General features: G+C 45.3%; 1 protein-coding gene across 1 annotated transcript in view; it reads left to right on the forward strand.

Annotated features, from left to right (window-relative positions):
* The window catches only part of Bloc1s5 (biogenesis of lysosomal organelles complex 1 subunit 5), a 48,789-nt gene extending 26,272 nt beyond the window's left edge, over positions 1–22,517 (forward strand). Inside the window, exons 3-5 of the mRNA XM_004666150.2 lie at positions 3,770–3,899; positions 14,769–14,827; positions 21,214–22,517. Coding sequence (XP_004666207.1) covers positions 3,770–3,899; positions 14,769–14,827; positions 21,214–21,393 — 369 coding nt within the window. The 3' untranslated portion in view covers positions 21,394–22,517. The remainder of the gene's footprint in view (positions 1–3,769; positions 3,900–14,768; positions 14,828–21,213) is intronic.
* The last annotated feature ends 4,030 nt before the right edge of the window (positions 22,518–26,547 follow it).

The raw sequence follows: 26,547 nt of genomic DNA on the forward strand, positions 1-26,547 counted from the left end.
GGTGCCGCATCGTCACATATGTGCTTACAGCTCACATACTACACACATGCAAAAATACAGTAAATGGATTGGGTGTGGTGATGCCTCCCATCTGTAGTCTCAGCACAAAACAAGCAGAGGCAGAAGGATGTGAGTGCCAGGCCAGCCTAGACTACCGAGTGAAACCTTGTCTCAACAAACAAACAGACCAAAAAGTGCATTTGCTGCCTTGCCCTGAAAGGTTAGGCATAGTGTCCCACTCTAACGACAGGCAGCCTTCCTACTCACTCTAAATTCCATCTGTGAATACCAATGAGGTTAGAGACCTACTGGTCTCAAGTCAAGAGAGAAATTGAATCTGGAATGTCAGGTTATCCCAGAAAGCCAAGGGGCTAATTCATAATACTAGAGTTTTCTCCAAAGCCATCCGGAACTGGTGTGGACAGAGCTTGGGCAGGCTAAGACCAGTGACATGCAGGAAAACATATGTTAAACCTCCGAGCTCCAGGGGTAAGTAGAAATACAATTTCTTTGTGATTACCCTTAGAGAATACTAGGGGACTGATTCACTATTATCAACATCGTTGTTAGAAACAGGGTCTCACATAGCGTAGGCTGGCCTCAGACTCACTTATAGCCAAGGTGACCATGAAGTGGTCCTCCTGCACCTACCTCACAAGTACAGATGCCACCATGCCAGTGCAGCCTAGCTCATTATTTTTTTAAATTAGTAAATAAAGTGAAAAATTTACATGCTTTCTTTAGCTATCCACATATGAGTGTTGCTCAGAGTAACCAAATAGTCCATGAGAAGCAATTTCTCTTGCAGAAGTACTCCTGCTAATGAACAAACAACCCAACATTCTATTGAGTCTACATAATACACCTGTGGAAATTTCATGCAATCAACAAAATCAAGAACAAAATTCTAAAACTGGCAATATGGTTGGTTCAAACTACTAACAGGAGTGGGAATAGACAGGAGTCTGCTGAAGTACTCTGTAGAGATTCATTCATTACAACAGACTGGGAAACTGCTGAACAGATGACTCACTCTTCAACATATTGCAAAGGAAAAATGTGATCAAGAAGAAATCTGTACATTACAAGCATACTGAACAGCTGCAGCATAAGAATCTTGATTAGATTGTGGTTCAAACAGGGATAAAAAAGAACATTTATAGGACATTTTAGAGGATGTGAATACTCCTTAGATGTATAATGACATTAAAAAATTGTTGCCTGTGTAAGAAAGTGCTCTCAGTAGAGTATCCTATCTCTTTTCTTCAGAAGAGTTTACTGTATAGAGGCTATATGAAATGCTTATAGGAAAATTATATACCAACTACAGTTGCTTCCAAAATGCTGGTGGGGATCGAGTGGAGTGTCAGTCAGGGAACAAAACCCATCACGAGTGGAGACTAGTGTAAGTTTGTCGATGAGTACCCAAAGGACCGCTGCATCACCAGTTCTCTCCGCCTTTCTGTGATGAGCGCCCAGAGGACCGCTGCATCACCGGTTCTCTCCGCCTTTCTGTGATGAGCGCCCAGAGGACCGCTCCATCACCGGTTCTCTCCGCCTTTCTGTGATGAGCGCCCAGAGGACTGCTGCATCACCAGTTCTCTCCGCCTTTCTGTGATGAGCGCCCAGAGGACTGCTGCATCACCGGTTCCCTCCGCCTTTTTGTGATGAGCGCCCAGAGGACCGCTGCATCACCGGTTCTCTCCGCCTTTCTGTGATGAGCGCGCAGAGGACTGCTGCATCACCTCTCCGCTTTTCTGTGATGAGCGCCCAGAGGACCGCTGCATCACCGGTTCTCTCCACCTTTCTGTGATGAGCGCCCAGAGGACTGCTGCATCACTGGTTCTCTCTGCTTTTCTGTGAGCTCTGCATTTTTCATTGTGACAAAAAAAAAATTTAAGTAGGAAGCTTGCCACAGATGCTTCATAAGAATTTCTCAAAGCAGGGCTGGACAGATGGCTTTAGTGGTTAAGGCGCCTACCTGCAAAACCAAAGGTCATTGTTTTGATTCCCCTGTATCCACTTAAGCCAGATGCACAAGATGGCACATACATACGGAGTTTGTTTGCAGTTGCTGGAATCCCTGGTGCACCCATTCTGTCTCTCTCTGCCTCTGTCCCTCTTTCGAATAAATAAATGAAAATAAAATATTAAAAAAGAACTTCTCAAAGCAAAAAAGTCAGTCACACAATTAACTTGTTAATTTCTTATAATCAAATTTACCACCCTTTTAATTCACTTGTTGTTTTATAATAATTATAGATTCACAGAAAAAATTTCCGAGATGGCTTAGTTTCCATATGCCCCCAACCTATTTTCTCCCATTACTGTCTTACTGTATCACATTTGTAAACACTATGAAATCAGCATTGACATATTTCTATTAATAAAACACCAGACTTTATTTGGATTTCACCAGTTTTTCCATTACAGTCTCCTCTCTGTTCTGGGATCTAGTCCAGGGAACCACCTTGCATTTAACTATCATATTTATCTCATCTTTAGTTTGAGACAGCTGCTCAGTCTCTCCTTGTCTTCTTGACCATAACATTCTTAAGTACTGGCAGGTGTTCTAAAGGGTGCCTCCCAGACTGGGTTTTTCTGGTGTTTTCTTCACTATTTCATTGGGCTTCTGGGCTTTCGTGAAGGAAACCCATAAGAACAGTTGCCTTCTCATCCCACTCAGTTTGCTCACGCGAGCCTTCCTTGTTTGAGGTCACGATTGCGGGTTCTCACTGTGAAATGCTTCTCTCTCCCTTGTGCTGTTCTTTGGAAGCAAGTCACCAAGTGTAGCCCACACCTGAGTTGGATGGGGAAGGTAGTTAAAATACACTTTCTGGAGTGTGTACAATGAGGACCTGGGCCCGGAGGTTCAGAGCTCGCTCACAGGACACAGTATACGGCCATGCTGGGCAGTGACAGAAGGATCCCAAGCAAAAGCAGCAGTGGGAAAAGATGTCTAGGGAACAGTTGGGAGAACCAGGTAGAAGCCTCCATGAGTCCTGTCTTGGGGAGCTCCTTAGGAGGTATGTCACTGCCCAGCAGCAAGCTGACAAGATGTGCAAAGCATGATTACCCAGAAGCCTGTGTGAGCCTGGGTGTCCAGCTTTCCACCCAAGCTTGCCAAAGAAACACTGTGCCTGGCATCCACCATGATCCCATATTCCCAGGATGACAGAAGCATCCAACAGTCATGGTCCAAGCAGAGCAGGCCCAGTGAGCCACGTTTACCACCTACCCATAGGTCTGTACCAGTGTAGAAGCCTCCTTCTCCTAGTGAGGTTCCCAAGCCCCCAGCCATGAACAGCTTTGAAGGCCTTTTTGAAGACTGCCAGCTGTCACTATTTTTTCTTTTCTGTGTGGGGACATAGCTGTTCATCTTACTTTTCTCACTCTGTGTTATTTTGAGGGAGAAAAAGAATCACAGAAATATAGCACCTTAACAATGGCAGAGTGTAAAAGTAAGAATGACAAAATGAAACTTACAGTCAAATCAAGGTTTCTCACGAAGTTTGTGCAACATAAGCCTCTTTCTCGTGACTTTAACATGTCTCTTGCCCATTTTAAGCATTGCTATAAAAACATTACTCATATTTCAACTTTTGAAGTATTTCATAACTTTAAGCAATATTTCAGGTTTTGACCTCATTTGCTGCCAAGTAATTAAAAGAAAGCTGTGTGAATTTCAGTAGTAAGTAATAACATTACAAGCAAATCCTGGGTGGACCTTCAATACAGCATGCACTCGTCATTTACTTTGTTTTAATAGGAAAAGCGTGGTCTTCGAGAACTGCGTGTTCTTGAAAATCTGAAGACTATGATCCAGGAAACCAGTGAGCACACCCTCCCCACGTGTGGAGAAACCCTGGAGGACAGCCTGAAGGAGGTGCTCCAGAGACGTAAGCCATAGCCACGGTCATGTTGCCTCTGATTCCAAATGACGCTATGTCCAAGCGTGTCTTCTGAGGTGTCAGGAGGGGAGGCAGAGGAGAGAATTCTTAGCTGGAAGAGGGGTACCAGTGACAGAGGTATCCAGAGATTCATGTGTGTGACATTGATGTTAGCATTGTTTATCTTCATAGAACAATCATTGTTGAGCATGAGAAAATTAATATATTTGTTTTGCCTTTACAAAAAAGTTCATAAGAAAATGTTCAATGACCAGGAATATATAGTGAGTTTTTTTTATTAAAAAGACTACTAGAAGTTTTACTCTTTTCAGAAAACTGTCCCTTCAGGGCTGGGGAGTTAAAGGTACCTTTGTGTGAGCTTGCCAGCCTGAGTTTGCTCTTTCTCAGTGCCTACATAAAGCTGGACGTGAGTGACATGAGCATGTGAGACCCCTGCGTGCCTGTGGCAATGGGAGGCTGAGCCAGGACAAGCCAGCAGCAGTGGCAAGAGAAACCCTGTCTCCAAAGGATAGAAGGAGGAGACACTCTGAGCTTGACCTCTGACCTCCACACAGCATGTGCATGCCCATAAACAAGCACATCATTCACACAGATAAATAATAAAAATAGAAAAATTAAGCCTGGCATGGTGGCACATGCCTTTAATCCCAGCAATCAGGAGGCAGAGGTAGCAAGATTGCTGTGAGTTCGAGGCCACCCTGAGACTACATAGTGAATTCCAGGTCAGCCTGGGCCACAGCAAAACCCTACATGAAAAACCAAAAAAGAAGAACCAAGAAAAGTTAATCCCTTAATAAATCCCTTTATCACTTCTTTAAGCAAAATATTTTAATGTGAAGATGCCATTGGCCAAAAATTTGTTATTCGTTCATTAATATTAAACCATAATGTGAAATTAAAGAAGCTTTATTACTGATTTTAATTTTTTTAAAAATATATTATTGATTTATTTATTTGAGGGTGGGGAGAAGAGAGTAATCATGCCAGGGCCTCTACCCACTGCAAACAAACTCCAGATGCATGTGCCACCTTGTGCATCTGGCTTATGTGGGTACCAGGGAATTGAACTTGGGTCCTTAGGCTTCGCAGGCAGGCACCTTAACTGCTAAGCCATGTCTCCAGTCCTGGTACTGATTTTAAAATCAGAAGTATGTCAGAAACTTGGCCTTTCTTCAGATATGGACTAAGAGCTCTCAGCTAGCCAGTGGAGGGACTGGCAGCTGGAGCATAGGAAAAGCTGTCTGGTGTGGGGGGACAAAGCCCACGTGTGACTGAGCGCTCTGAGCAGAACAGCCAAGGCCTGTGTTCAGATTGGAGTAGCAAAGCTCCACCTTCACTGGCCGGAGGCTGAAGAGCCTGAGCCTCCCAAGATCAGAGCAGAAGGTCTGTAGTTGACTCTCGGCCTCTGCTTCTCATTAAAACGTGCTCTTGTTTGTTCATTGTGCTACATCCCCAACTGACAGACGCCCTGGATACTGTGTGCAGCGTGCTTAGAGATTCATTGAGAAGTGCCTGTAACAGTCCTAGCACACTTTGACTATACAAAACAGTTGAAAAGACGGGTGCAGACGAGCAGCTGCTGAGCCGCTCTCCTTCCCAGGCTGCGTTGACTCGGATGTGAGCCTCACTCTGAGAGTCAGGCTGTGGCCTAGTGCAGTCAGAAAGGATTGACAGCAGCTTGGAATACGAACCAAAAGTGCGTTTTCTTTTTTAAATTTTTTTTTATTTGCAAAGCAAAGAGAGAAAATGAAAAGGCCACATAGCCAGGGTCTCTTGCCACTCCAAACAAACTCCAGATGCATGCACTACTTTGTGCATTGGGGTTTACATGGTACTGGAGACTTGAACCTTGGCCATCAGACTTTCAAGCCAGTGCCTTTAGCCACTGAGCCATCTCTCCAGCCTCCAAGATACATTGTCTTAATGAAAGTATTAAGATGCACAGCATGCAAACTTAAGGCCTAGAGGACTGACATTTGTGAAACCCACTGGGTCTTGTTGGCTTGGGGGCTGTTTTCCAGCTGGGGCCAAAATGCTTCCTCAGAAGCACACTGGTGTGACGACTTCCTTGTCTCTGCTTGACCAAGTATTGAAAATATAGTAGAGACGGTTGTCTGCTTGTGATGCTATTTCAAAGGTTACCCTTGACCCAGCTGCCACTCACAGCAAGTTTCCTTTTAAAAGCTTGGCATTTTAAATCATGTTTGGCTTGTTTACTTTCACTAGTTATTGATCAGAATTGTGTAAACAAGATGTGAAATATTTTATGATCTCAGTAGTACCTCATAAGACTAGCGATGAGTTCTCTAGGACTGTGCCTGTGACTGGAGCCACCACGTTTATCTCCCCATATTCATGCTCAAAATCATACTGGGAGTGCAGTCAGCCCTGCTACAGAGCCCTGAAGATGTGGATCAGACATCATGCACAAAGCCAGCAGTCTGGGGATGGTCCCAGTAGAGGCCTGTTAAAGGAGGTGGGGACCAAGTAGAAGTTTAGAATTAAACTCACCTAAGGCTTTTCACAAGCCTCAGGTAGTAGCAGGAGTACTATCTCCAGAGTACAAGAATGCAGCCCCCAAGGTAACTTCTCACCAAGATCGTCTCATTGTTGGGATCCAGTACTGTCTGTCCTGCTTACTGATAATTATTAGGTCAGAGAGTGTGTGTGTAGACCAGAGGATAACCTTGCACGTTGTTCTGAAGGCACTTCCCATCTTTTCGTTATGAGGAAGTGTCTTTCATTGCCTAGAACTTACCAAGTAGGCTGAAGTGGCTAGTGAGCCCCAGGGATCCACCCAGCTTCCCTCCCTAGCACTGGGATTACAGTCTACACACCACGTGTGGATTTTCACCTGGGGTCAAGTGCAGGTCTTCGTGCTTACATAGCAGGAGCTAGGGAACCGAACTCAGGTTCCAGCCCAGAACTTTAATTCAGGGTGTCACTTTCTTCTTGCTTTCTTATTTGCCCCCTTTAGATGTATATTTCCCATTTTTTTGTTTTGTTTTGTTTTGTTTTTTCGAAGTAATGTTTCAATGTAGCCCAGGCTAGTCTCAGGGTGACCTCAATGTCATGGTGATCCTCCTACATCTCCCTCCTGAATGCTGGGATTAAAGGTGTGTGCCACCACCTGGCTTATTTTCTTTCTTAAAAAAAAAAAAGACAAAATCTTATGTAACCCAGTCTGGTCTCTGTTACTATGTATCCAATGATGGCTTGAACATCTGAACCTCCTGCCCGCCCCCACCTTGTTGGTGCTAGAAATGCAGGTGTGCACCAGCATACACTTGTACAGTACTTCCTATGTGTTAGCAAGCACTCTCTGAACTGAGCTACATGCCAAACCCCTCGAGATTTCCCTTTCTGTGCATCTAAGGAAAGCCTTCCTTTTCTTCTAGGACATTATGCGTGGGTTTCCTCCTGCAACACAAGGTCCTTCCTCAATCTATGCTGATAGCTCCAGTCACTACTTTGCCTTTTAACACTGGACATTGGGGTGCTCCACACATTCTCTGTCTATACTGACTGGCTCAGTGGCTTCATATAGAATCACAGCATCAGGTATTGTTGCAGTCTGGTTTGCATTGCTGTTACCCAACCAAGAGCAGCTTGTGTGAAAAAGAGGTTTATTTTGGCTCACAGTCTTGAGGGGAAGCTCCACAATGACAGGAAAATGATGGCATAAGCAGAAGGTGGACATCACCTCCTGGCCCACATAAAGTAGACAGTAGGAACAGGAGAGTGTGCCAAACACTAGCAAGGAGAAGCTGACTATAATACCCATGACCCCGCCCATAACACTACACTGCCTCCAAGAGGCATTAATTCCCAAATCCCCATCATCTGGGAACCTAGCATTCAGAACACCCAAGTTTATGGGGACCTGAATCAAACCACTACATTCTGCCCCTGGCCCCCATAAACAGATATCTATACATGATATAAAACACAATGCATTCAGTCCAACTTTGTCCCCATAGTTTTTATCAATTCCAGTGATGTCTATATATCCCCATAGTCCAAGATCTTTTAACTGAGCCATAATACCAAAAATCCCCCCCCTCAAACCCATAAAGGCACAGAATAAATACACTGCAAAAGATGGTATTGGGCATAGCAAAGCAACACAAGATTTAAAACAACCAGGGCATACATCAAACTCTGTAGCTTCAAGTCCAACAACTCTAGTCAGTAACAAGTCTCCAAGTTTGATCATTCTAACCAGCAACAAGTCTCTGGCGTTCCAACTCCACCCCTCCAGCTAGGCTACTCATAGTCCTGGATAACTTAATCCAGGGCCAGCAACTTTCCTTAGCAGCCAAATCCAAATCCACTGGGTCTCCACAACAACCCACAGTTCATCTTCATGGCCCCATGGGGTCTCCATGCGGGCATCCAGCAAACCTGCTTCACACTGCCCATGGCCATTTCCAAAACACAAGACTGTGTTGCAAACTCAATGACCCTTTCTTTCCTGCATTTCTTATACTCCACAATACCAGGTAGGGTACCAGTTTCTTAATCCAGGGGAGAATAATGCAGACTTTGAAGAACAGGACACTCCTTTAGCACTCAGGCCCCTTCAAATGAGTCTACGTTATTCCTGATGCCCCAGTGCTGGTCAGCTGGTCCAATCTCAAAGGTTGTAATCTCTCAATTGCAGCTGAATAGGCAGCACTTCACCCAAAGGTTTTTTTTGTTTGTTTGTTTTGTTTTTTTCTCCTGTGCCATATCCCTCTGCTCACACCAATTCATTTCTACGCAAAGCAACCCTGCACAACTTCTCAGGACACAGGCACAACTGCAAGCTTCTCACACAAACTGCTGGCCCAGTCCAAGCAAAGCTCTTTCTCACACTCATAAGCCAAACCTCACAGTCCATAGTTCTTACTGCATTCAGGTCTTTCAACTCTGACCAGAATAGTCCATCAGACTGTACTTACAGCACTGCAAGACATCTCTTAGACCAAGGTTTCAAAGCTTTTCACATTCCTCTTGAAAATCAGTTCCAAAAAGCCAAAGCCACACAGTCAGGTATCTAGCAGCAATCCCACTCCTTGGTACTACTTTGCTATTGCAGTCAGGTTCACATTGCTGGTAGAAATCACCCAACCAAGAGCAGCTTGTAGGGAAAAGAGGTTTATTTTGGCTTATAGGCTCAAGGGAAAGCTCTATGATGTCAGGGGAAACGATGGCATGAGGAAGGTGGACATCACCCCCTTGCCCACATAAGGTGGACAACACGGACAGGAGGGTGTGCCAAACACTGGCAATGGGGAGCTGGCTGTAACACCCAGAAGGCCGCCCTCAACAGTACACTGCCTCCAGGAGATGTTAATTCTCTGTCTCCATCAGCTGGGAACCTAATATTCAGAACACCTAAGTTTATGGGGGACACCTGAATCAAACCACCACAGAAATGATCTGCATGCCACTCAGCAGTGCACACGTGTGTGTTCAGCCTGGACCTCTCCCCTGAGTGCAGACTCCATGTCTATAGCCTAGTCCACTCAGCAGTGCACACGTGTGTGTTCAGCCTCGACCTCTCCCCTGAGTGCAGACTCCTGCATCTACCACTTGGTCTACCCAGGGATCTTGCAAGGCATCACAGTGTAGCCTGAGGAGAATCCACCCTCTGTTCCCAGCTCAGCTCTGCCTTCAGCATTAGTAATGACATCATGGCTCACCTCCCTGTGCAGGCTGAGAACCCAAGTCCTATCTCTCTTCCCGTCTTCCTGTCTGTGGCAGTGACTTCTCACTGCTTGCATAAAGCACCCAGCCAGAAGCAGCTATGGAAGGAGAGCGGGTATTTGCAGCTTGTAGTCTGTAGGGGAAGCTGCATCATGGAAGGGAAAGCATGGTACAGACAGCTGTCCTTAGCAGGAAGTAAGCAGTAAGAGTGAGCTAGCACACTGGAGGCCTGCTCCCAGAGCCACACGCCTCTTCTGGCAAGGCTCCACCTCCTGTGAGCTCCATCAGCTGGGGATCAGGTTAAGTATAAGGCTTGATTACAAGCACATGAGGCTGTGAGGGTCATTTTACATTCAAACTACCACATTCCTCTCTTTCCTCTGTCTCTTCCCCTCCTCCCCATTCTCTTCTCTCCTGTTCCCTCCCTCCCCTTATATGCACTTTATTGATGATCTCATGGAATCACGGCTTTAAACATCACCCATATGGCAGTCATAATGCACATCTATGTTCAGCCTGGATGACTCCCAAATTCCAGTTGGCTGCATTCACCTGCCTCGCCCACTTAGGTGTTCCTCAGTCCTTATCTCAGTGCACCATGTCCATCACCAATTCCAGATCTGGTTCAGCCTTGACCCTGTTACCAGAGTCTGACCAGTTACCACTTTGCCAACTACTACTCCTTGGTGAATCACTGTCATTCGTCATGTGGGTTTTTCTGCTTGCTTCATAACCTCTCTGCTTCTTCAACTCCATTCTTGTCATTACTATGTTCAGAATTTCCTCATCTGGAACAGATTAAAAGCCAATATCCTCATAATGGCCTGGTAGTTTCTAATTCCATGATGGTTCACACTAACTTATTAAAATTTTGTTTTGATTTGATTTCTTTTTTTTTTTAATTTATTTATTTTATTTTGAGAGTGACAGACACAGAGAGAAAGACAGATAGAGGGAGAGAGAGAGAATGGGCGCGCCAGGGCTTCCAGCCTCTGCAAACGAACTGCAGACACGTGCGCCCCCTTGTGCATCTGGCTAACGTGGGACCTGGGGAACCGAGCCTCGAACCGGGGTCCTTAGGCTTCACAGGCAAGCGCTTAACCGCTAAGCCATCTCTCCAGCCCATTGATTTGATTTCTTTGAGGTAGGGTCTCATTCTAGCCCAGGCTGACCTGGAACTTACAGTGTATCCTCAGGCTGGCTTCAAACTTAAAGAAGTCCCCCTACCTCTGCCTACCAAGTGCTGGGATTCAAGGTGTGTGCCACCATGCCTGGCCTTTTATATCTATTAGTTATTTTCTCACTTCCGGGGCAAAACAACCAACTAGAAACAGCTGATGAGAGGAAAGGATTTATTTCAGGCTCACAGCTTCAAGGGCAAGATTCATCATGAAGGGGAAAACAAGGCATGAACAGCCTGCAGGGTGCTTCATCCTGTCGGGATGGAAGGAGCCTAAGTCCTGGGCATGGAGCTAAGCTAATCAGCCTTCAGGTCCATCCCCAGTGGCATACCTCCTCCAGCAAGAGTCCACCAGCTGGGGATTGAGCACAAGGCTTAACTAATCACAAATACATGAGGTTATAGGGACATTTTCTATCCAGGCTACCACAGTTTCTTATCTTCACCTTCCCTCGCTTCATTCCAGTCGTGCTGCCTCCTGACTTCTGCAGTGTGTCCAGTATCCTCCTTCCTCCCACAGGGCTTCCTGGAACCTTCTTCACTCGGGCACTGCTGCCTTATCACTTCTGCAAGTCTCTGCTCAACTGTAAACTGGCAAACCTTTCTTGGTGACTCCATAATGTTCCCCACTCCCTTCCCTTTGGCGTTCTTGACCTTTCTTTCTTGGTTTTTATCCATGACACACATCACCACATGACATGCTTAGTACATGTACAGTAGCCTGTCGTCCCTGCTAAAGTAAAGTGAGCTCAGGATAAGCACCTGACACACTGCCTGGTGCTTGCTTGTGGCCCAGTAAATCATGTGCTCATTGAAGTCAGTGGCGAGCTGCCAGCATCTGCTCCTGTACAAAATTCTCAGTGTCGCTATGTGCAGTTGAGCCTTGCACATAGATAGCCTTGTGGAATACATTTCCATTTTGGTTTTTCTTTTATATGAGGTGGATCAGAACATTGTTAGCTGTGCGGCACAGTGACTTTGGAGGGGTGATAATCTCCTTCAGTAACTTCTGGTGAAGAGAAAAGCATTGGCCCTGCATGGTGATATATGCCTAATGTCCCAGCACTCAGGAAGCTGTCTGGGGCAGGCGGGTCAGGAATTCCTAGTCATCCTTGGTCACATAGTAAGTTCAAACTCAGCCTGGGACATATGAGACCATGTCAGTACAGAGAGAGAGAGAGAAAAGAAAGATGCTAGAATATACTTGATAAGTTTTTGACTTTTTCAAAGCCAGTACAGCTCTTGACCCACCCAGACAGGGAGAGTGCCTCCCACTGAACCCATGACAGCCAGTCAGTGGCATGGATGTGAGAGAAAGCTTCCAAAAAACAGGCCCTTGCCTGTGAAGAAAGGAAATGTTTGATATCTTCAGGGGATTTTCTTCACTTTTAGAAAAGCAAATTTTAAAAAAATTATTTATTTGCAAGCAGAGAAAGAATGAATGGAGGTACAACAGGGCCTCTTGCTACTGCACACAAACTCCAGACACATGTGCCACTTTGTGTATCTGGCTTTATGTGGGTACTGGATGATTGAACCTAGGCCAACAGGCTTTTGCAAGCAAGTGCATTCAACTGCTGAGCCATCTCCCTAATCCAGAGTTTAGAAAAGCAAAATTTAGAAATCCAGAAAACAAGCCTTTTTTTTTCTATTTTGTGGGTAAAAGGTTTGTCATGAATTATTTCACCGGGAATAAACTTTCCATGGATGGATGTTCTGTCCAAATATGGAGCCAGTCCTGTTGAGGAACAAGAGTGTGGCTTTATCAGTTGTGTCCTAAGTAACAAATGACAAAATGAAATTCTTATATTCACTAAGAATAATCTGATAATGGCAAAGGATCCAAGGACAGCAAGTGGGTTTTCAAGTTAAGTTCACAGAGCCAGGAAAGGGGAAAACAGTAGGAAACAATAGAACCACCCCTAGGAAAGATGATGTCATACGCCTATGCCACAGAAAGAAGGCAGATCTAGTCAACTCCCACTTTATTTTGTTATTATGTTTAAGGAAAGAAATGATTGTGAACCTAATTTTCAATCCTTAGATGTTATCTTTGACATAGCTAAAATAAATGGCCCTGATAAAAACACAGCATTTGAAAATGATCCTCCTCTTTTACTGTATTCCCAGAGGGAGAGGCCAACATCCTGCGAGGAATCCCAGGCCCTGTTCTGTTGTGCAGCCTGGGACCGCCTTGGGCTGGGCCTGGGTAGGAAGGAAGGCAGAACTGCCAAATAGGTGACATCCAGTTTAAGCAAATGTAAGAGAAGGTGGCAGCACCCCTTCCCAAGGGATGCCATCGTCCCAGGAAATCCTTCTGGGCTTATTATGAGGGCGGGTGAGGGCCGTGAGCCTTGAGCTGGGCTTCTAAAACAGATGAAGCACTTTAATTAGGAGAAAGAAAAGAGGAGGCACTTGCTGTAACCAGAGTGAATAGAACGACTCTGACAGAACATTACTGAACTTGTACTGTGTATGATGAGCTACTCTTTTTAAAAATATGTCTGTGTAGGTGCACATGTGTGTTGGTACACATGCATGTGGAGGCCCAAGGACAACCTCGGATGGTATCATTTCTCAGTAGCACCATCCACGTTTTTAATCTCATTGAGACAGGACCTCTCATCAGTCTAGAGATCACCAGTTGGGCTCGACTGGCTGGCAAGTGAGCCCTCGAAATCCAGCTGTCTACTTCCCCAAGTCTGGGGTGACAAGCACCCTCCACCATGCCCAGGATTACATGGTGCTGGGGCTCAAGCTCAGTGCCAAGCAAGCACTTTACTAACTACCCTCTGTTTTGTGTGTAGATTGTTTTTGTTGTTTTAAGGTTTTTGGACAAAGTCTTGCCAGGTAGCAAAGGCTTGCCTGGCACTCACTCTGTAGCCCAGGCTGACCTTGACTCTCAGCCTCCTCAGCACTAGAGTTACAGTCAAAAGCTGCCTCTCCTGGGGAGAAAGTATTCTCTCTTTCTTTATTAATGTCAGAGATTTAAAAGATGCCTTCCTGGGCATGTCAACTGTGTCATCTCATTGGATGAGCGAGTCCATCCTCATTTATGCCCGCCATTACTAAGGAGCAGAACAGGGCCTGACCCCGACAGGGGCTCAGTACTGTCTTAGGTAGCTGAGCCGGCAGAGACAGGGCCAAGGTTCACAGTCCATCCTGCAGATCAAGGTCCCGTGTGAAGTGAGAACCTTTCTAAAAGAAGTATCATACAACTGATGGGAAGATGTTAATAACCTGGGGTTAAAAGGGGCTTCAGTGGTGAAATTAAGAACACAATGGAGTGTGTAGAGTAAGAGCCAAGTGTTAAGCACTAGAAAGACATGACTTGAGGTGCTGTTTCCTTGTCCTGCACTTAACAGCTGTGACTGACTCCCTTTGTGACAGTTTCACCCGTGCCTCACCTTTAACATCAGAGAACTGTGAGGCTGAGGATAATGAACAGCAGGTTCTCTGCCCACGTCTGGGCACATATCTGTTTACTCAACAGTAACTACAATTATTAGTCACAGGAGTATCCTGTAACCAAAATGCTTAGAACTAAAAGTGTTTGGAATTTTGGCTGGTCTTTAAAAAATACTTGCATATGAAAATGAAATAGTTTGAGAATGGGACCTTAGTCCCAGCCAGTGGGGGTGGCCCATGACTTTAAGCCCAGCTCTCTGGAGGCTGAGGTAGAAGGGTCACGGTGATTTGGGGGCCAGCGTGGGGCAACACAGCGAGCTTCAGGCAGCCGGGGAGAGTGCGACCCTGCCTCGGAAACAGCAGAGAGAGAAATAAGGAGTGAGGGTCTCGGAGACAGTGTAAAGGCGTAAGTGATCCGAGTGTGCTGAGAGACGTTAGAGAACGCGAGGCGGTTCTTGGCAACTTTAATTCAAATGCCCCACGAAGGCTGTTCTGGCTGTATCACCCTGCGTGCACGACAGAACGCCCTTGTTCTTCCGAGCTCTGAGCGCACTGACCCCAACCCTGCTCTGTTTCAGTGCGAGCTGCCAACGAGTCGGCGCGCCGGCTGCTGCAGCAGGAACAGGAGCGGAGACAGGTAAGCGCCTCCCGCCGGCCGCCTGCGCATGCGCCCGCGCCGCGCCTGCGCAGCACTCCACGGCGAGCGTGCCGACGTTGACGCTGACGCCGACGCCGACGCGCAGGCCTGTGTCCTGCAAGTCACGTGCACACGCCCGGCCCCTCCTCCCGGAAGTGGCGTTTGTCTCACGGAAGGAAAATAGAAAATAGGCCGACGTGGTTCTAACACATCCGCCGACGTGGCAGCTAGTGTTGTCCGGCAGCCTGTGCGTCAGTCACGTCACGTCGTCAGGTCACGTGGTGCGCCACGTCCTAGACGGGCGCTGTTCCTCCCCCACCCCCCACCCTGCCCCGCCCCAGCCCCGCGCTGCGCTATGGCGTCTCAGCCCAACACCCGAGAAGGAACAGCGGCCTCGGAATTTCACTTTCTGTGATAATTCAGTGATATATTAGATGATCTTTTATTATGATAAACTTGGCAATTTCATGTTTTTACTGGCAATTTATTTTTATTTTTATTTATTTGAGACAGGAAAGGGTAGCTAGAGAATGGTCACACTAGGGCCTCCAGCCACTGCAAACATTCTTACATGTGTCCTGGGGAATCGAACCTGGGTTCTTTGACTTTGCAGCAAATGCCTGAACTGCTAAGTCGTCTCTCTAGCCCTCATCAAGTATTTTTTATCATAACTCACTCCTGTAAGATAATCATGATACATCTTACCCTTGATGTTAAGAAAAAAATGACACCAAAATAGAAGAGTAGTTGCAAAGAAGGGATTCGGTGGATGGTGGGTTTGGGAGGGGGAAATGAAGTGGTGGGAAGGAATTGCCATGGTTTATTATATGTACTTATGGAAGTTGTCAATGAAAAGTTTAAAAAGCAGGGTATGATGGTGCACACCTTTAATCCCAACACTCAGGAGGCAGAGGTAGGAGCATTGCTGTGAATTCAAGGCCACCCTGAGACTACACAATAAATTCCATGTCACCCTGGGCTAGAGTGAGACCCTACCTTGAAAAACCAAAAAAACAAACAAAAAGCTTTATCATGCTAGAAGTAATACCATTTTACATGTGTGTCACCCACATTACCTTCTTGTCTCCTTGAAATGTGTTGTCATTAGCTCAGATCTGTAAGCATAAATAGATAATGGAGTGAACCTCTCCAGGGCTTTAATTTTAATCTCTACATCTTATACTCAACTATAGATGTCAGGATGAAGTTTGAAATTGAACAGTGTGATGATTCACTGAAAGAACTTGACATTTAAGACAGATGGGAAGGCTGCCCCTGGCAGAGGGCTCCCAGCAGGCCCACTCAGGAAGCAGGGCTGTGTGGAGTGTGCGGATGGAATGGCATGGGCAGACTGGTGGGCGAGCTTTGTCAGGGGTGTGCCAGCCTGGAGCATACCAGGAACTGTAAGGCAGGCATGGGGCTTGAGTGGGCCATGTCAGGCTGGGCAGCCGATATTTTTTTAACCCTGTATTTTACCAGGTATCAACAGGGATAAAGGTTTTTAATATGATTGAAGGCAGTTTTTATACTCAATGAGTCAAAAGTCTAGGAGTCCCAAACCACCAATATTAACATAATGTGAGCTAAGGTAAAAGCAATGTTTGAGTTGTATGATGTAACAAAAGGTATAATTTATTAGAAATTGTGGCATTTAAGCTAGACCTTGATTGGCAAGTGGAAATGCAGTTGCTGAAAGCTAGGCAGAAAGCTGTTGTAATGAGTGTGGTGTGAGCAGACAGAAGATGGGAGGGTCGGTACAGAGGAGACAATGTCTGCGCTGGGCCCTGTGCTGCCTGTATCCCAGCACCTGCAAGGCTGGGATGGAAAGACCCTCCAAGCCAGAGGTTCAAGCCAAGAATAGACAACTTAACAAGACCCCATCTGTTGCAGTTTCCTTGGGTTGCTGTGAGGAAACACCCCACCAAACGAAGCTCTGGGGAGGAAAGGTTTTATTTTTGGTATATATAGACTTGAGGGGAAGCTTCATGATGGCAGGGAAAATACTGTAGAGCAGAGGCTGGACATCGCCTCTTCCACAGCAGGTGGGAAACTACAGCAGGAGAGTGAGTCAAACTCTGGCCAGGGTCCTGGCAGTAACACCGGCAAAGCCCAACCCCACCAGTACACCTCCTCCAGCAAGTCTCCACCTCCCCAAGTTGCCATCTACTGGGAACCAAGCATTCAAAACATATATGGTTATAGTGGATATCTCATTCACACCACCACACCAGCTAAAATAAAATCTTTAGATGTAAGAATATTTTAATCCATATCCTATTGATATTAAACTAATTTTGTAAAGTATTAAAATAAGGGAGTGTCGTTTTGTAGTGATTATTTTGACTTTTTTGAGGTATGGTTCTGTGTAGCACTGACTGACCTGAAGCTCACTATGTAGTCAAGGACAACCTTGAACTCCTCAATCCCAAGAGCTGGGACTATAGATGTATGTTACCATGCCTGGCTTTAAAAATTAGTATTTTGGAATATACTGAAATGCCAGTTCACTGAGAGTTAGTGTTGAGTTGATGAGCTTATAGTTGTAAGAAGCTATGCCAATCTTTTCCCTTGAGATAGTTTAGTGAAATCTTTTAAGTTATTAAAGGGGTGCATTGTTACAGCCTAACAAAAAGTGAAAATTGCTTACCTTCTTACTGGGACAAGTCTTTAGTCTTATTTATTTTGTGTTATTCTAGTTGTTGGTTCCTACTCCTGTTGGTTTGTTTTGCTGCTGTCCTGGCCTTTCCTGAGATGTTGGCATGCCAGAGGTCTTAGGTATATGTATGCACACACGTATACACACCTACACATGCACACATCTGTGTGTTTATATGGATATACATATGTGTTTGTATGTTATATGACTTCTGCTTGCACTTAACTGCCTGATGTTCATTGTTGCTCTTGGTTACCATGCCGGCCACATTTTGTATACTTTAAAGGCGCTCAGGACAAAGTAAGATGGGAGTAGTAATGGAATAAAATAGACTGTTACCATTAATCAGTAATTCTTTTATTTCAAGACAATTTGTGGAATTCTGTAGGAAGTAAATTGATAAGCATCATTCATCCAAATCACATTTCCCACAATTATATTCAAAGCACATTTAAAAGAACAATCAATGTGCATTCCACAGTTATTTGCCATGTCTTGAGAACTACCAGTAATACACAGTAGCATTTGGGTGCTTGAAATAAGAATTGTGAGACCTGAAAATAGAATGGACGTGTGGACATTCACCTGGTCTGAAACCTCGGCCGTGGGGAGGTAGGGCTGCAGTGTCGTCAGTGCTGGGCAGTCCCCTGTACCAGCACAGCTGCGGAGCACACTGCAGGTGGCTCTGAGGCGAATGCGGGTGCTCTTTTCCTCTTGCCACAGACGTGGATTCACTCAGCTCCTTGTGATGTCATGAGAGCAACAAGACCTCATTAGGCTGTTCTCGATACTTTGAAAACAACCCTAGTTCTTGACAGGATAAGCAGGTGCAAAGTACTTAACATCTGCACATATTGCTGGTCTCTTTAAAGCAATTGTTGACAGCCTTTTGTACTGACATTTTATACCAATGTGGTTTTTCTTGTAAAAAAAAAAAAACAGATTATTAGCATATAAAGAGTTTTTACATATTATGGTGTTTTCAAACTTATTTTTTCCCCTTGCCCTCAAAGTAGTTTTTCTTATGTCTGTGTAAGGCATGTGTACAATTAACACCAAATATACTTATGACAGATGTTCTAAAAAAAAAAAAAACATTTGGGGGGCTGGACAGAGAGAGAGAAGGAGAGAGAGAATGAACATGCCAGTGCCTCCAGCTACTGCAAATGATCTCCAGTCACATGTGCCCCCTTGTGCATCTGGCTAACGTGGGTCCTGGGGAATTGAACCTGGGTCCTTTGTCTTTACAGGCAAACGCCTTAACCACTAAGCCATCCCTCCAGCACTGTTTAGTGTTCTTTTTATTTATTGAAAATAAAGTCAAACCAAACACCATTCTGGTGAAGTGTATTTACCTTTTTCTTTCTTTTATAGCTTATGTTTTTCCATTAGAATATCACAGTTTTGGGCTGGAGAGATGGCTTAATGGTTAAGCACTTGCCTGTGAAGCCTAAGGATCCCAGTTCGAGGCTTGATTCCCCAGGACCCACGTTAGCCAGATGCACAAGGGGGCGCACATGTCTGGAGTTCGTTTGCAGTGGCTGGAAGCCCTGGCACACCCATTCTTCCCCCCCCCCCCCGCCTACTTCTTTCTCTGTCTCTCTCAAATAAATAAAAATAAACAACAAACAAAATTTTGAAAAAGAATATCACAGTTTTATGCTGTTCTTCTTTTTTTTTATTTATTTGCAAGGGGAGAGAGAGAATGGACACCCCAGGGCCTCCAGCCACTGCAGATGAACTCCAGATGCAGTGCCACTTTATGCATCTGGCTTTACGTGGGTACTCGGGAATTGAACCAGAAGTGTAAGGCGTTGCTAGCAAGTGCCTTAACTGCTGAGCCATCTCTCCAGTCAGTCCTTTTTTTTTTTTTTTGGTGGGGGGAACAAAGGTTTTAAGATGGGGTTTATAGCCCAGTCTGGCCTTGAGGCTATGATGATCCTCCTACCTCAGCCTCTCAAGTCCTGGGACTAAAGGCATTCACCACCACTCCCAGACTTTTTAAAAAATTCTTTTAAGAAGTCTATGCTTTGTTCATTTTTGAAGAGTTCCAACCTACAGAGCTAAAGTGTTCAACAGTAATGTGTTGAAATTCAAGTATTTCCAAATACATTCCACGAGCACCCCCCCCCCCCCAAGCTCTCCTCACAACACTTGGCCCTTGCTCAGGCCCCAGCTGTCTGGACAACATGTGTTAGGAGAAAGTTCAGCTGAACCTTGATCTGCAGACTCACTCAAGTCGCTGTGCTTGAGACCTTTGTGTCTACTTGGCAGCAAAGCTGCAGCCAGAGCTGTTCTGTCTTGTGAAAGAAACCTTTAGCTGCCGGTGGAAAACTGCCTCTCCAAAACCTGCTCTGTGCGGCGTAGTAGAAGAGGCATAAGTGTGGGTGCTAACAGACCTGATTTAGCAACCCAGCTGGTAGAAGAGGCCGGTGGAGAAATACTGAAGGGTCCTTAAGACTTCATTTATGCGTAACATGAGAACAGAGTAATTTTACCAGAGGGATTTTTAGATGTGGATGAGCAGTACCAGGCAACCCACCCTAGTGTGCATATGAGAGGGTGTCATCGTGGCTGACAGGAAGCACAGCCCCTGCCTGTCCCAAGCTCGCCCATCCTGGGACTAGCGTGCAGGTTCGCAGTCCAGCCCGAGGCCGCCAGGTGGCCTTCTTCCCAGAGCCCAGAATCAGCCAGAATGACGTCACGTGCCCTGCACTTTCTCATGCTTGCATTTGTCATGGGTCCTGGTGGCCTGTTTCAGGGGATTAGATGGAATCCAGACCTCCGAGAAAGTGTGTGTGTCCAGAGTACTTTTAAGTCCACTCCCGGTCTGTCGTCCTCTTCCTGCTTAGCTTGTTCTTGCGAGAACCCCAGGATAATCGTGGGAAGTACCCTTAGGAAGAGAAGATCCTGGTGTGTCTTCTCTCTACACCATGTCTGTGTTACTGTGCTCCACCCTGCGCAGAAAAGTTACGGGCCATCTCACGAGGACTGGAGAAACTTGACACGGATGTTTTAGGTGTTAACTTGCTGTAAGGACTAGACCTGATGTGGAGGAGATGTCATGAATTCTCTTCTAGTGACTGATAACCTACAGTTCTCGCTAATGTACCTAAAAGAGGCTTCGTGTCAGACTGATTTTAACTTACCATGGTTCTTTTAGCATATTTTTAGACTTGATTAAAAATGTATGTAGCTAATGGGAACTTGGGGGAAAATAGAAATAAGCAATTTCACATGTATGTTTGTCATTTAAACATACTAGATGCCCCAGGGATACAGCTCAGTGGTAGAGTGCAAGCCCTAAGTCCTAGGCTCAGTCTCACCACCAGTTTAATCACTAGCACCATAAAAGTACTAGACACCTGGGAAATTACAGAAATGTTTACATGTTCAATTATAGTAAGAAAAGCATTAAATATTTCTAATATGTCACATTAAGTTTTTTGTTTTGTGGGTCTTAGGAGGAAGGGATGGTGAGACAGTCTTACTGTCTAACCCAGACTGGCCATAAAGTCATCCCAGTCCTCCCCATTGGCTTCCACAGGCACAAGCTCTTATGCCCAGCCTGATACGCTGTATTTCTATTGGACATTGAAACTAATGCAGCATTGTCCTCACGACTTCCTGGCTGACTGTTGTAATATCTAAGCATCAGGAGGCGTTGTGTCTTCTGCATAGAGAAATGGTTGTCTGCAAGTTGCTAGACTTTGGCATTTTCTCTTCTCAGGTGTACAATGACCATTTGACAGCGAGCGAGAAGCAGCGCCTGCTCCAGTGGGAGGAGATCGTGAGAGATCAGCCCCGGCAGCGGGCCGCAGTGGACGACGAGCATGCGCGAGCCTTGCAGAGGCTCAGAGAGCAGTATGCCGAGATGGAGAAGGACCTGGCAAAGTTCACCACGTTTTAAGAACTTGATCTCCAGCAAGGATGGATAAGTGAGACAGCATTGACTTTTTCCAGAATGCTCCCACCAGTCATCCAGCCTCTGCTTCACGTTTAGCAATTTACTCAGGACACTCTTAGGTCACCAGAGAGAAACTGCTAGAACCCGATTACAGTTCGGGAGAAGAATGCTTTAAGTGCCTCCATGTGATCCTGTGGGGAGGAGGAGAAACGGAACAGCATTTCTTTTCAGTCATTAGCTTGCAGAGCTGCAGGTCTACACTGCTGCAGAGAGTTGAGTTCATTCCACGCAGGGTTCACATAGCTTCTCATTGTGGCTTTGCAGGTGGAGCCATGGCCGTCTTTCCCAGCTCCCTGGTAAGAGTGGACAGCCTCTCCTGTGACAGAGATGGCTGTGGTAGTCTTTGAACAGCCTGCGGGATGTTGCAGAGCATTACAGTGTCATGTGGCCTCCAGCCTTGAATATTTTTATCTCCAAAACATGCTTAGGAGAAACCTCTTACCAAAAATATATTGTGACTGTCAGCCTAAGAGTCATCATCTCATCCATAGTATTTGCCTTGTTCTTGTGGCTGTTTTGCCGTGGGTGTGCTTTCTAGGGTAGATAACGTCTGTACATGTTTCAGCTGCTTAACGAGTCATCAGCCCTCTGCCAAGAAGTCCCTCTAGAGCCACATAAAGACTGGCTCAGAACAAACCAGAAGTGTTTGTCTACATGGCAGATGACCCGTGTTCGAGTACACCCCTCAGTGTTGCCGTCTGTTCTCACAGGTCTGTACATCAAGACCAAGCACACTCTGTCTGTCACACTGTCATCTTTATAGGACTGCACTTAACGACTGAATTAAAGAGCCAGGTCGATTTTTTTTTTTTGATATAAAGTAAACAAAAGCACATGTATTAATTTGAGGAGATACGTGGCAAGTGAGTTTGAGGTATGGGTTAGCCTTGCTGTGTGTTCTGTTGCCCTCAGTAAAGAAAGGCAAGAAAACAGCAGCTCTCCTGTGCTATCTGAGAGCCGCCCCTGTAGGAAGCACAAAGCCTGCCTCTGTGAGCAGACGGCTCACTGTCGGGCTTCGTTCTTGCTGCTTGTTGAAAATGGGATTAAAGTGAACAGAGGAGATGAAATACGTCTTTGAGATTCCTTTCAATAACACTGAACTTGGGCCAACTTTCTCTGTCCACTGCTGTTGGCTTGACAGGTCCATCAATCATCCTCTGCTACCTGGACGAAAAGAGCGCTTGCTGACATAAAGGCATCTTGGGATTTTCTTAATTCTCCTTCAGTGGATACGGAGAAAATGCTTCCAAAAATATCCCGCACATGAAAAGGGAGGGGAGGGAGCAGTAAATGGAAATTCCCTTTGTATCGTAGACACTTTTCAGAATGCCACTAATTGCCACCACACACGGAGCACATACTGTCACCAGAATCCAGGGTTCCATGTCCAAGTGGTGATGCGCAGCCGCCCAGCCAAGGGTTTTGATGGCTTTTGAGCACCACACATGAATAACAAATCCTCCACTTTTGAAGTCTGTGGGGTCATACCAAAATGAATTGACGGACACTTTAAACATTCAGATGCTCAATTCTTGCTTCTAACATTGTTAAATATTCAACACACATTAAGAGTCAGTTGGTTTACTTTATCCTGACAGTTTTAGTGGTGAACACTTGTCTTCTGTTTCCCAGGTTTCAAAATTGCTGCTGTAGACTAGGGACATGGCTCAGCAGTTAAAGGTGCTTGCTTGCAAAGCCTGCTAACCTGGATTCAATTCCCTATTCACCCATGTAAAGTGACAGACATTTGTTTGCAGTGGCAAGAGACTCGGATGTGTCCATACACACACAAACACACACACACATGCATATAAATGAATTTCAAATGCTTCCAAAATTTCTTTTACATATTTTATCTTACATAGAAATTAATTTTAAGCTGGGCATGGTAGTGCACACCTTTAGTCTCAGCACCTGGGAGGCAGAGATATGAGGATCTCTGTGAGTTTAAAGCCAACCTGGGGCTACAGAGTGAATTCCAGGCCAACCTGGTTAAGAGTGAGATTTTACTTTGAATAGAAAAGAAATTAGTAACACACAATGTATAACATGTGTGCTGTGTTGAGCAGAGATTCAGTGGGATGTGTGTGGCTCATGGATTGACTGTTATAAAGATCACAGTGGTCAGAGACCAGTGGATGACTTGCAGTTGCTGAGAACAGAAGCCCTGGCCAGACAGCAAGAAGAGAAGGTGTGCACCGTGTAACACATAGGCCCAAGTGTAATGGTCTGCCCTGCAGCCAGTGTGAACGGTGCTGCACTTTGTTAAACTTGAAGGGAGTGAGGGTGTGTGCTCATCATCACTCTTGCAATGACCTCTCCTGCCTCTTAAACTTAACAAAGAACTGCCTGGTGAGACCAGGGAGGAAAGAAAGTCAGCTCCCAGAACAGATATTATCACCACGATGACTATGAACTTTGGTATTAGAGGGGTCTGTGAGCTTGCCCTCCTGTGAGCTCGCCCTCCTGTGAGCTGGTTCCCCTGCGAGTTAGTCCTCTCCCTCTATGTTTCAAGTTTCTCTGCATGGATTTGATTCTTGACTTTGATAAATCATAGATGTTCCTACCCCTAGCAATAACATTAAATTCTTGGGCTGGAGAGATGGCTTAGCGGTTAAGCGCTTGCCTGTGAAGCCTAAGGACCCCGGTTCGAGGCTCGGTTCCCCAGGTCCCACGTTAGCCAGATGCACAAGGGGGTGCACGCGTCTGGAGTTCGTTTGCAGAGGCTGGAAGCCCTGGCGCGCCCATTCTCTCTCTCTCCCTCTATCTGTCTTTCTCTCTGTGTCTGTTGCTCTCAAATAAATAAATAAATGAAAATTTAAAAAAAAAACACATTAAATTCTTAAGTGAAAATATTATATAAATGGTACAAATTTTAATAATTATTTTCCTTAAAGTTTATAGGGAACTTAAAATTTTTCCACATTTAAGGGGAAATGGTTCAGTAGTTAAAGGCACTTTTGTGCGTAAAGCCTGTCAGCCCACGTTTGATTCCCCAGTACCCAAGTAAAGCCAGATGTACAAAGCCTTGCATGTGTCTGGAATTTGTGTGTCAGAGGCCACAGCACATCCATACTCACTTTTTCTCAATTTCTCTGTCTCAAAAATACAATATAAAAATTCATTTTAAATCCTTATGTTTGAAATGACAGTGGTGTGTTCAGCACTAAGTGAGATATCTCTATCACATTCTCTAAGTCTCAGGGATCATTGCTGAAGAGGTAACAAAAAGGATGGAAGAGCTAAAAGGAGGGGAGGACATAAAGTGTCTGTGGTATTCATGGCCTCCCAGGGGCTGATGCTACCTGTACAAAACCTGCATAAGAGAGAAAAAAATGATGACATGGAAATAGAAGAGAGGTTGGTTGAAAAGAAGAGATTCGGTGGAGGGGGAACTTGGGATGGGGGAAAGAGGGAGTGGGAGAGGGTTACGATCATGGTATATTGTCTGTATCTACAAAGGTAGTCAATAAAATGTTTTTCATATTTTATTTATTTAGTTAATTTGAGAGAAAGAGAGGAAGAAACTGGGTGTGCCAGGGCCTCTGGCCACTGGAAATGAACTCCAGATACATGTGCCACCTTGTGCATCTTGCTTATTTGGGTACTGGGAAATCAAACTTGGGTCCTTAGACTTCACAGCGAAGCATCTTAACTACTAAGCCATCTCTCCAGCCCAATAAAAAGTTTAAAAGAAAAAAAACAAAACTTCATGTTTAGCATATCTTAAGCAGTATGAAAGTGAAAGGGGTTGGGGGTAGGAAGGTGAACATAGGGAAAAGGAAGGGAGGTGGGAGAGGGGACAAGGAGGTTAGCCAAGAGTCAGTGCATATATTAATTAAAAACATGTCCATAACACACATAAGTAGTCCACACACAAGATGCAACATATACAGACCTGGAGAAGAAGATGTGCCAGCACTGCCTGGACCCTAGGTCTATTTCCATCAAATAAAAAAAAATAGGGGGGCTGGAGGGATTGCTTAGTGGTTAAGGCATTTGCCTGCAAAGCCAAAGGACCCAGGTTCGATTCCCCAGGGCCCACGTTAGCCAGATGCACAAGGGTGTACACGCATCTGGAGTTTGTTTGCAGTGGCTGGAAGCCTTGACGCGCCCACTCTCTTTCTCTCCCTCCCTCCCTCCCTCTTTCTCTGTCAAATAAATAAAAATAAAATATTAAAAAAAAAACAAACCTTTGTGTCATCAGAAATACTTAAGCAGCTGTTTTGGAAGCGTGTGCTTTTGAAAAAAGTCATTCTTAAAATTAAGACCTTTGTTACAAAGCAAAGAACATGCTTATGTAGTAATTTGTGTAATATGTGGTGTATTAAAGTATTTAAAACTTTCGCTATCCAGGGGCTGGAGAGATGGGTAAAGTCCTCGTTTACAAAGCCTGTCTGCCCAGGTTCAGTTCCCTAGCACCCACGTACAGCCAGATGCACAAAGTGACATTTGCATCTAGAGTTTGTTTGCAACAGCGAAAGGCCCTGCTGTAGCACCCTCTCTCTTTTCCTCCCTCCCTCCTCCCTCCCTCCCTCCTTCTCTCTTTCTCATTTCTTCTTTCTTCCTCTCTCTTTCATCTCCCTTCTCACAAATAAGCAAACTTTAAAAATTAACTATCAAATCATGCAAGTTGAAAACATCAGTACTTAAGTTGACTCAGGAAAGGTTTGTTTTATTCAGACAGGGTGTATAGCCCAAGCTTGCCATAAGCTCACTGTGTCACCAAGGCTGGCTCTGAAGTGCTAATGCTCCTGCCTCCAGCCCTCGGGTGCTGGTAGGACAAGCTGGTGTGGCCACACCCAGCCTCCAAGGAGAGTGTCAGCCGCTGCAAACAAATTCCAGACACGCAATTCCAGACACGCGTGCCACCTTGTGCATCTGGCTTTACGTGGGTACTGGGCAATCAAACCTGGGTCCTTTGGCTTTGCAGGCAAGCATCTTAAGCGCTAAGCCTAGCCCTCAAGGAAAGTTTTGACACTAAAGAATCATCTTTCAGTTATATTCTGAAATTTATAGCAAAACACCAGCAGGTGTCACTGTGATAAAAGATTTTTTTTTTTTCCTCCTAAGGAGTTTAGAATAGATGGCCAGTAG

Source organism: Jaculus jaculus, chromosome 17, assembly GCF_020740685.1.
Source record: "Jaculus jaculus isolate mJacJac1 chromosome 17, mJacJac1.mat.Y.cur, whole genome shotgun sequence".
Classification (NCBI taxonomy): Eukaryota; Metazoa; Chordata; class Mammalia; order Rodentia; family Dipodidae; genus Jaculus; species Jaculus jaculus.